The sequence below is a fragment of the Gadus chalcogrammus genome, chromosome 2, assembly GCF_026213295.1.
Source record: "Gadus chalcogrammus isolate NIFS_2021 chromosome 2, NIFS_Gcha_1.0, whole genome shotgun sequence".
NCBI lineage: Eukaryota > Metazoa > Chordata > Actinopteri > Gadiformes > Gadidae > Gadus > Gadus chalcogrammus.
This window is the reverse complement of record NC_079413.1, coordinates 15,345,214-15,357,105: the sequence shown is the minus strand read 5'-3', so window position 1 is coordinate 15,357,105 and position 11,892 is coordinate 15,345,214. Positions and strand designations below refer to the sequence as shown.

The window sequence follows — 11,892 nt, the reverse complement described above, 5'->3', positions numbered from 1 at the left end:
AAAGCGTCCTTCCCTGTGTGTGTGTGTGGGGGCACTCCAAGCGTCCTTCCCTGTGTGTGTGTGTGTGTGTGTGTGTGGGGGCACTCAAAGCGTCCTTCCCTGTGTGTGTGTGTGTGGGGGCACTCAAAGCGTCCTTCCCTGTGTGTGTGTGTGGGGGCACTTCAAGCGTCCTTCCCTGTGTGTGTGTGTGTGTGGGGGCACTCAAAGCGTCCTTCCACGGGGGGGAACAATTACAATGAGACAGTGTCTCATTGTAATGCCAGAAGAGACACAACCTCACGGATGAGGTCCAGTCCAAGGTCTCCTCTAGGACCAGCAAGAGGGTCAAAGGTGCTGTTTAGCTGCTCCAAAACAGCATCCCCAATGAGGTACTGATTTGAAGGTACGGTGACCCTCTCAGGCCAGTGCACCTCTCCTGCACCAGCACCGCCCTCTCTTGCTGGGTCTTCCCCTTCTCCTTCCTCAGCAGCACCTCCTTCCTCCGCAGCACCTCCTTCCTCAGCAGCACCTCCTTCTCCACCAAATACGGAAAGCATTGCAGTAGTTGTCTGTCCCTGCCGTTCCAGGCAACCTCTGACGAACATCTGCAGTGGAGTAGCATGCCTTTCCGTCCTCAGTCCATGGTTATTCCACTGTTCAAAGAAGCCGCAAAGGTCACGGTTAATCCGCGGGAGGTACACGTAGTGCAGTGCCGCCATGTGCATCTCGTTGTCGATGTCCACGATACCTTCGCTCTCCAGGAAGTTGAAGAGTTGATAGTACACGTTGGACATTCCTCGCCACAAATCCCCCCAGAGCCGTTCAATGCGCTGGTTGTGGGTGCTTCTCCCCCGGAGAGCACTACCTCTGTTTGACCCTCTAAAAAGGTTCATCATGAGGCAGACCGAGTTGTTCTCACCTCCGTGGTCAGTCCTGACCCTCGAAGGCACGCCATACTTCGCCACAGCACTCAGGAAGCTCTCCATCACCGTGCTGCTCCGGTTGTTGTCGGAGGCTCGGAGGAACACAACCAACCGGCTGTATCCATCGATGGCCCCATGGATAACAATCCTCCACCTGAAACAGTGAAAATATAATTTATATGAACAATACATAGCCTACGGAGACAAATTAACCACACCTTTAAAGCGAACACCAAAGTCTGGTATGCTAATGTTAATATCTACCTTATCAACTTGTGGTTGCCATCGATGTGCCACAAGGAGTTTGGGCCAGCAACTCTATATGCCCTTCTTTGCAGAGCCTGGGACATTGTTCGCGCTGCAGCTGCTGCAGGGTTCACCCTCAGCATGCTTGAACGCACTCTGCTCCTCTGAACATTAATTTGCTGCGCACGCAGCTGCGCCCTCACAGACTCTGGGCCGATGCGGTCATTCCCAGCCACTGTCTCCCTGATGAGGTCATCCAAGGCAGCATCTGAGCAGGTGGAAAATGTCCCAGCGCGCCTCAGGTTGAACTGCCTATAACATTTGCACATAGAGGTAAATCGATGTGCTTTTGCACCTTTAACCAGCCCTCCAGGATGATTACAACAATTGAGACAAGAGGGAACTGCCATTATTGAAACATACCTTAAACGACGGCTCAGTGTACGAACAGAGACACCCAGAATCTGTGCCATCTGTTTCCCAGTGAAACCACAGGTCCTCAAAAAACACAGTTGCTCCTGTGATATTTTTATATATTTTTTTCACACTAGGGTCCTCTCCATGGTTTCCAACCTGAAAGTTTGAAAGGTTTCGTGAAATTAGGAAAAAAATGGTAAGTGTGAAACTGTGAAGCTACCCCACAACTAGTGGTAAGGGCGCATTAATATCTGCCTGAGCGAATTAACACGCAAGCAAATATATATATATAGGGGAATTCAGAACACCCTTTTTTCGTTTTAGGGGGAACAGTAAAGTGGTGGGATCAGTGCAGATAAGCGACAGCATGGAGCTATTATGAGCGACAACTGTCACTAAACGACGCGAGTTTTGCATGGGCAGAATTATTTCATGAATTTTGGTTTGCAATGAACATGAAAATAATAAACTGCTTGTCACAAAATAAGTTGTTAACATTCATTCTTGGAATCCTAAAGTTCCACCCACGCCAGAAGTGACTGGATAACGATACCCATCTAAGGAATGGTTACTTTATAACTTAGGCCCCGTCCACACTAAACCGGGTAAATAGAAAAACGCACATTCGCAATGAAAACGATCTCCGTCCACACTATCGTTTTCATATCGTTTTCGGAATGTTCTGCATCCACGTTCCACACTGAAATGTTTTTGATTAACAGTTGTTGTCATGGTTCCACGACTCCCGCCACGCCTTTCTGTTTATTACAGGCGCGCGATTAGCTGATAGTTGCCGTTGATAAGCTTGCTAATCATTTTCACTCACAATAAAGGCAAAAATATGGCTCAAATCAAAAGTACAAAGGCGAGTCTTCATTTTTTTTTTTAAAACGACTCTCAAAGCAACTAGACCCGACGTTACTCGCCTACTAGTATCCAGGCTAGAGCCCAGACATGTCGTAGATCTCAACATGTTCTGTAATTACCACTATTAATCGCTCCAACGGCACTTTCCCGAGTGATTTGTCTGCCATTGTTTCTTGTTTTGACAGTTATAAGTTTCCTTCGTGACGAAGCGTCAATGTTTTGAAAGAAAATATACGCTGGGAGAGGCGTTTAAAAAAACGGCCGTGACTTTTTCCAGAAACGCTCTGCTCCATAGGAATATAATATAAAATAAACGCTGGCAGATTAAAAAAAACGCTAGATGTGAACACGGCCTTTAGTGTGGAAGGAGTAGCCTTTAGGCTAAAATTTAAATTCTTGAGCAATGTCCTTTACATGTTGGCTGGAAAATTCCCAAAACCTACCTGGTCAATGTAGATTGGACGTCTACAGCATCTGTTTCAAGCAATCTCATACAGTCATTAAATGTGCTTTTGCACCGCATTATGAACTGTCTTCTAGACATTCTTGAAGAGTTCCACCTGTCAGTCCGATGTCTACGGCTTCAACTCACTCGACTCACGACTCAACTCACGAGAAATAAAATTGGAGCAACTCGTGGACCAATTAGAAGAGCTTATTTTGAGGGGGGGGGGGGGGGGCGGATGGTTGGCAACAACCTCACATTATGCATTATTTGAATTCAAATTCGCCAATAGGCTTGCAAGCCAGACCCATGTCAAGTTCATATTATTTGAATTCAAATGCGCCAATAGGCTGGCAAGCCAGACCCACGTCAAGATGTTGAAATTAAATTTACTGCCGCTAGGGGCGACTAACGTGTATAAATACGTTGCGATCTCGGCGGGAGTTTGAGTTGTTCAAAATGCACAGGCGACTCTCTGAAATCCGCAGACAGGTGAACGCAAACTTCGATCGAGCCATGGATCGCAGTACCGAGGAGGCCACAGACGGACTTGTGGATAGGTAATATATATAATAATAATAATACATTTAATTTAGAGGCGCCTTTCAAGACACCCAAGGTCACATATTTCATTTTGATAATAGCATCGCTGTTAACGCGCGCTAGTTGAGCTGATCGGTTGACAATTCCAAAATGCCTTGCATTCGTTTAATAAAGACTTGCTTTCACGGTACAAACGTAAACGTGTCATTACTAGTGTGAGAAAAAATTGACTTTAACTGTCGGGCAAGCTAGAACAAATATCAACCAAATATCATTACATTCAGAAATCTCAAAATGCTACACGCAGACAAATAGCCTACAGCAGTGGTTTTCAAACGGTGGGGCGCGCCAGAGTTCTTCAGGGGGGGCGCGACGTGAGAAAAAAATAAACCCGAAAAAAACCTGAAAGTCGATGATTCAAATCATCAGTCGTCGTACTTCAACGTCGCCTTGTCCGGGAAAACGTTTGCCCGCCAACGGTGCTACTTTGACAATTCATTCTCAACCATGGCCGACATAATCACCATTGCATGTCTTTACCTGTTGTGGAAGAGGGAGAGACTTCGGAGAACCCGATGCAGTCTATTCGTAATATTGCAATGACCCCGGAAGAGGCAGTAAATTAAATATTGGTTAGACAGCGATTTATTAGATACCTAATAAACCGTTGGAACGCACAAGACCGGTGACCATAGCAGCGCCGGTAAATAAACCCCGCTAAACCCAATCCCTACGAAAGCTCCCCGCGCTTTAGGCCGTGATATTATATATGTAAGGGATAATGTATAGAACAACGGTCATTATCGAGAAAATATCGATTGTGTTTGTGTATGTGTTTGCATATGCATGTGTGTGTGTTTAGGTATGCGTATATATATGTATATGCATCACCCATCTTGATGTTGGTTCTGTTTGTCTTGTTTTTGTCCTTATTTTAACTATAAGCGTCTAAATGCATTAGCACTTTGTAATTATTGTATTTATTGCATTGTTAATTTATCCTGTGTCCTTCAACTGCTGCTGGGCTGTTCTGCAACAAACAAATTTCTCCTACGGGAGATTAATAAAGTATTATCTTATCTTATCTTATCTTATACATATCCCGCAAATTACATTGACAAGTTACCGGACTTGCGGATTGATACTAAAAACGTTGTTAGAGGCAAAAAAAATAATTTGTTATCAAAATGAACACTTTCCTAGGTTTGCACTGTTTCGAAGGGAGGAAGGAGCAGGACCCGCACAAAGCAGCAGGAGGAGAAGACCACGGAGGACACATCTTTTGATAAAGGTCTCCGTCCTTAAGCAGGACATTGCGGTGTACCGCTGTACACAAGGTGAGCAGGGTTGAAGAAGACTTTCCCTGAAAAGAAAAGGGGACGTTTGTTTGATGATTTCATTATTGAACACGTGTACAATTATATTCTACCAAAGAAAGTAGCCACTGAGTATAGTACTACTACTACTAAATAATTGTTCTCATGTTTTTTTTAGAAATCTTAGTCACCTGCACAGTGGTACTGCAGGACACAATGTCCCGCGAGGAGTTCCTGCACGCCCTCAGGGATAAAGTGCCGTACATGCCAGAGGCCTTCGACCTCTGCAGGCTCATTGGCCGTAGATTCATCGTTCTGGTCGATGTCTGCCCGAGAGACCTTCGGGGACGTGGCATGATGGGCCGGTCCAATCTGTACATCCGACCAAAGGTAGATGAACATTAACAAATAAGCACAACAGGTCAAATAAAATAAACATCGACCACTGTACCTGGCATTAACAATTTATTTTACAGGGTGCTGCGGCTGCCATTCCCTCAACCAATGAGGTCCGGCACCCTCTAAATGCACCGGTCTATGTTGACAGTATTCATGTTATAAACTGCTTCAAAACGGTTATTTTCACAATATAAGTGAATACTTTGACTGAGTACTCATTCAAGGTTTGTAGGTGTCTAAGAAGGAAGAGCAAATGTGGAAAAGATAACCACTCTTGCACTAGCAAGAATTTTTTTGAAAACATTAATTCCAAGTCTGTCGTCTGTTCATTGAGAAACTACTTTTTCAGGGTTACCATATAAGATCCCAGGCTCATCTTCAGCCAGCCAGTGGCCTGAAGTTGTTAGCTTTTGTAATAGGGCTTTATTTAGACCGAGCCAGTACAGAATATCTGCATAGGTAAAGAATACTGATGGTCTTCACTTTTCAGGTACCTCTGCCACCTGCTGGCCAACCCCAACCTGCCGGCCCAGAAACCCTGCACACCCTGCCCGACCCTTCTCTACCTCCCAGCACTTCTCCACCTCCCAGCCGTTCTCCACCTGACGGCCCTTCTCCACCTTCCAGCCCTTCTCCACCTCCCAGCCCAATCCCATCTGCCAATAGTCTGTGAGTAGTGAACCGTGTTTCCCATTAATAACTTAGAGTCTGGTGCCCCGTCAGAATCCCAATTTTTCCCTCCATAATTTAAGAATAAACTGAAATTATCTTTAAACTTGTGACAGTATCAAAATAACTGCATCTTGCCCTGTTGCTTAAGCAAAGCTTATCCAAGTAGGGAAAATGTTTTAAATCAAACCCCCTTGCAATGAGCGTCGAGTCTTCCAACCGAAATCAATGGATTTACAAAATGCCAAATAAAACATGACAGAAACTGAATTTCGCTACCATACTTGATGAAAAAAAAGAAGATGAGGATGTCTGCATTGCCTTTGGAGAGTGTGGACTCTAAACTCTCCCCAGGCAATGCAGATATCCTGAGTTTAAAGTTGTAAATCCAGGGTTAGGGATTATTTACCATCAGTTAAAACGAAGGAATAATGCCTCATATTAAAAATAATAATAATATTGACTGTGCTTAAAGGAAGCAGGAATTTTACCAAATTGTTCACTTTATTTTGTTTTGTTTTTACACATTTGAAGATTCTACTTAAAGTCACATTTGTCTTGTTATCTTATTTGCTGTTGTTGATCCGAAAATGATCCGACCCGTGACTCAAAAACCAATGCACGATCCGAACCTTCCGTTTTGTGATCCGTTGCACCCCTAATTTTAAGTAGTGTTCTTTAATCCTGTCCTGGGGGACTGCTTATCCTGTACAATTTAACCCTCTCCCTGCATCTACACATCTGATAATCAGGGATTGCTAAAATGACTAACAGGATAAGTGGTACTCCAGGAGTGGTCTGAGAAACAATGCTGTAAGGCATATCTGGTGATATAGATTTTATTAAAACCTGAATTGTTATTCTTTGTTTTTCCAGACCTCTGGATGTGAAGGACATCCTTCTGCCACTGCAGGACCTGGTCTTGAGGATGGGTCAGGGAAGCCGGGTGAACTGCTTAAGAGGGGAGGAGTTTCAATGTGCAGCTAGGGCCTTCAACAGGTCGAGTTTTGACCCCTACGCAAAGTTGGATGTGGTGTTTGTGGATGGCGATGGGGTGGCAGAAGGCGCAGTGGATGAGGGGGACTCCGACCAGAGAGTTCTGTACCCTCCTCATCCACCAAATACAGAATCATTTAGTATTCGAAGGTCCTGAGGGCAACAAAACCCTGGCCCTGAACAGTGTTGGTAAGCTTTGAATTTAATTTATGGTATTGGGCGTTGCGATTTAGAGTTTTTAACATGCATTTAAAATGAGCAACAAACTTTAATAACCTTGTGCTTTTCCCCTTATCACAGCATTGCAGAAAGGACAGTACAGGCTGGTGGGGCAGATGATTGCCGTCTGCCTGGTGCAGGGGCAGGTCTCTCCCAGATTTTTATCTGAGCGCCTCTACAGACAGGTGTGTAATCTGTCCCCTCTTCCTGCCACTTTGGAAAGAGGTGACAGATTACAATTTGAGGACCAAGCTCCGAAAGGCAAGTAAATGGTTAATGTTAATTGAAACCACTTTTTGGATTTTTGTGTCAAGATTTTTTTTTTGTCAGTGTTTTTGTGTCAAGATACTGTGTGGTGTGCTCTATAGTGTACTGATGTTGAATTTCAATATATGATTGATGCCATACAGATATGTCAATGCATTCTTCACTGTAGAAGATAATTTGTGCCATGAAAGTGCTTAGAAATCCCAAATAATGATTATTGTTCCTATGTATGATATTAGATTGCAGATGCCACACATGTGGAAGGTGCCAGGGAGGCTATGGAGGAGGCCACAGACGAGCTCTCCCTCATGGGCTCCTTCTCCTTTGTGAGGAGCCTCCCGCAGAGGGATGAGCTGCTGGGGGCAGCCCTCACAGACCTCACTTCCTCACAGAGGGCCGTATTTTGACTGCTCTGAATCAGTAAGTGGAGCTGGGAATTGACTATTTAATGGACTGAGACCTTTGTGTTGGAGTGAAAAGTTATCATGGGTTCCAAATAATCTAAATTTCAATTAATTGAAAGGATTTCTTGTTAATTTGATTTTTATCTTCACATTATGTACAATGGAGTAGGCTAGAACAGGCTTCAGAGCAACAGACTTGGATATTCTATCACCTTATATTTTCTCTGATCTATTATCTCATTGATTTTAAAGATTCAAAGAAGGGTTGGAGACCTTCGGGATTCAAGCCCTTTTGAGGTTCCACCATGAGGAGCTCAAGGGGGTCTTCATGGACACACCTGAGCCGCTGCTGGCCTCCCGGTTGGAGTCCACATTCAGCACGTCTTACCTGTCTGAGCCGGGCTCCAATCGGAGGAGGAAGGAGGCCAGGACCCTTGTATATTGGAGGGACTGGCTGATCAAGGTGGAGGGTAAGGAAGTGTTTCTATCTACAACCCTTATCTATCTAATTGTTCTTTGTTAATATATGCTTATTCTGAATTTGATGCCAGCAACACAATTCAAACAGGGGACCACCAAAGACTAGGGAAAGCTGTAGAATGCTCAAAAAACAACAATGTTCAACTGTTTCAACATTAGTAACTGGTAACAGGTGATATTATCATGAATGGATATAAAAGGGGCATCCCGTAGAAGTTAAGTCTTCACAAACAATAATTGGTCACAATACACAAAGGAAAAATACAATACTGTTTACAGCTCTGCATGAATGAACAAATGCACACATGAAAAATATTTACTATTTGATTTGTGAACCTAGGCATACCTGTAAATACAGCACTGCATAGGGAATTATAGTGAACCAATGCCTAGATTGTGACAGAACCAGCATAACACATTTTATATTTTTTTTTGAAAGAATGACACATTGATTTATTAGTGCACACTTAGGGTAAAACAAGGACTTTTGAACATTTCTATTGTGATCTGAGAAATGCAACACAAACCAACATAAAACAACCTACATTTCTCATTGCTGAGATTAATAAAGTATATATTATCTTAACTAAGGACGACGAAAGATTGGCACATGTCAGGCAGTGTAAAATTCCTGTTAATGTTCACATGCGGTCGTTCCTACAAGTTATCTCTTATGTAATAACAGATGGAGATACGAGTCTCACCCTGGGGGCGGTTTTGGCATTTGCCACAGGCCTTCAAAGAATTCCTGCCGTGGGTTTTCCCATCGGACCCCGGCTTGAATTCCTCCATGAGGAAGATGGACCGGCCCTTTTCCCCACGGCCAATACGTGTTCCCTGGTCCTCAGGCTACCGGTTTATCCGGAGTACACTGGATTTAAGGAGGCCATGGAGGAAGGAATAACCTCCGGCGTGGCCTAATTTGGTGCCCAACCCCGTGGAAGGACGCTTGAAGCGCCCCACACACACACAGGGAAGGACGCTTGGAGTGCCCCCACACACACACACACACACAGGGAAGGACGCTTTGAGTGCCCCCACACACACACACCACACACACCACAGGGAAGACGCTTGGAGTGCCCCCACACACACACACACACAGGGAAGGACGCTTGGAGTGCCCCCACACCACACACAGGGAAGGACGCTTGGAGTGCCCCCCCACACACACACACACACACACACAGGGAAGGACGCTTGAAGTGCCCCCACAGACACACACACACACACACACCTATTTTCCCACTCATGACCTGCACCTTGACGTGGTGAGTGGCTTTCCACCAAGCCAGGTCAAATTGTGTTCCAGCCTCACTATGTTAATGGTAAACAAAAACAAATGTCTGACTGCAACAAGTGCTCTATCTCTGTAAAGTACAGTGGGGAATTAGAAAAGTCCTACATGGTTGAACTGTATTTTCCAAATGTAAGACAGACTTCTCAGTGACTTGGCTGAATGGCTGCTTCTGTTCCTGTTGTGGTAATAAGAAGTAAAAAAATATTTACTATTGATTTGTGACCTAGGCATACTGTAAATACAGCACTGCATAGGGAGAATACACACACACACCTTTTTTCATGACCTGCACCTGACGTGATGAGTGGGCTTTCCACCAAGCCAGGTCAAACTATTGTGTTCCAGCCTCACTATGTTAAAGGTAAACAAAAACAAATGTCTGACGCAACAAAGTGCTCTATCTCTGTAAAGTACAGTGGGGAATTAGAAAAGTCCTACCTGGTTGAAACTGTATTTTCCAAATGTTAAAGACAGACTTCTCAGTGACTTGGCTGAATGGCTGCGTTCTGTTCCTGTTGTGGTAATGAGAAGTAAAAAAATATTTACTATTTGATTTGTGAACCTAGGCATACCTGTAAATACAGCACTGCATAGGGAATTACACACACACCACACCTTTTTTCATGACCTGCACCTTGACGTGGTGAGTGGGCTTTCCACCAAGCCAGGTCAAACTATTGTGTTCCCAGCCTCACTATGTTAAAGGTAAACAAAAATACAAATGTCCCGACTGCAACAAAGTGCCTATCTCTGTAAAGTACAATGGGGAATAGAAAAGTCCTACCGGGTTTTGAACTGTATTTCCAAATGTTAAGACAGACTTCTCAGTGAACTGGCTGAATTCATTGGCTTGGCTGCGTTCTGTTCATGTTGTGGTAATAAGAGTAGAGCCCCCCATCTTCATCTGCCTGGAAGCTGCCTTCTCCGGGTAAAATTCGTCTGAATGGGCTTCCTTCCAATCGGGCTCTGCTCCTCACATTAAGCATAGCCCATCTTTACCCAAGACGCAGATGTTTTATTACTGTTATCCCTCAATAACGTTTATTTGATGTGTTGTTAATCATGTATAGACTAAGCTGCCCTACTGTGTGAAAGGTGTGAAACGTTGGGATAGCTTATGGTCATGATGCTTACGTTGAGAAATATGTAGTAGGCCTACTGCTTAGAAATGAATTTTATGAAGCTTGTTTATATGCTATTTCCCATGATGATAAATTAACATTTCATTGCTGTGAGTTGTGAAGATTATACAAATAAATAGTAAATGTGCTGAATCAGAATACTCATTTCCATGATGATTATATTAACATTGCATTGCTGCAAGATTTGTGAAGATTATACAAATACATTTTAAAATCCGCTGAATCAGAATATTCTATTAAACTTTAGTGATGGATTGTAAATGCCCTTACCGAAGTACTGTACAATAAGTGCAATTTGGAGGTACACTTGTATTTCACTTGAGTATTAATTAAACCGACTTATCTCCGATGTTTGCCATAAACTGGAGGATGAAGGAGGAAATCCTGAAAAATAAATGATTGAAGAGCCCCAATGATTCCGCTCGGAAAGTCATAGTCACGCTGATTACAGGTGTTTTTAAAATGCGTATACGGCTCTCACATGACTAGCCCACGCAACGGACACATCATCTTGCATCATTTGATTTTATTGCTGTATAGTTAAACTAGCAAACCATCGCAAGGAACATGTAACAAAGCTGTAGCTGAAGATTCTCCACAAACATCAGAATAGAAAAAACACTGGCAGGGACCATTTCAGCGCATAATGACTATGCGCCTATGCGTGTGGCAGTAATGCAGTTCTGCTGAATTATTTGGAGGACTTATAGCCTACTTGTAGTGAAGTATTTTTTAACAGTGCGGAATCTACAGCTGGTCACTTTCACTGGCTAAGCAAAATTAATCACGAACAGTTGAACCTCTGAATTGATCCTGAAAGCCTTATATGTCCTAGAATAATCATTGTATTCCGTTTTAGGCCATCTCACTAAGGCACTTCGATTTAGCCTATCAAGCTCACCAAGTCCAGTATTCAGAATTCAAGCAATTTATTCACAACTACGTTCTATTTTTTTACAAGCGAGCGGAAAGTCCGGTTTGCAAACTATGCAAAAATAGCCATTTGCACCAAACAAGAGATAGGAGCAATGTATAGAACTGATTGTTGTGCATATTGGGATATGTAGGCTTGGTGATTGTGGATTGTTTGTGTCTTAGTGAAACAGCCTGCCTTGGAGTTGGAGAAGTTGGAGTGATTGTGTGAAGTGCGAGAGAGAGCGCACCTGCCGTGGTGATGTTGGGCTTGTTGTGGCTTTTATGTGATCGATGATGTATCTGTCTGATCGTATTAGCTGTAGATGGATGGTTAAATAATGTCACAAGATCGGTCCTACTGCATG

At 43.6% G+C, this 11,892-nt stretch overlaps 1 protein-coding gene across 1 annotated transcript; it reads right to left on the bottom strand.

Annotated features, from left to right (window-relative positions):
• Positions 1 to 248: 248 nt before the first annotated feature.
• LOC130402048 (uncharacterized) lies at positions 249 to 1,653 on the bottom strand. Its single transcript, XM_056606138.1, has 2 exons — positions 1,167 to 1,653; positions 249 to 1,056 (listed from the first exon to the last, which is right to left on the bottom strand). Exons 1-2 carry the CDS (start codon positions 1,619 to 1,621, stop codon positions 249 to 251), a joined length of 1,263 nt encoding a protein of 420 aa, XP_056462113.1. The 5' UTR covers positions 1,622 to 1,653.
• Positions 1,654 to 11,892: the final 10,239 nt, after the last annotated feature.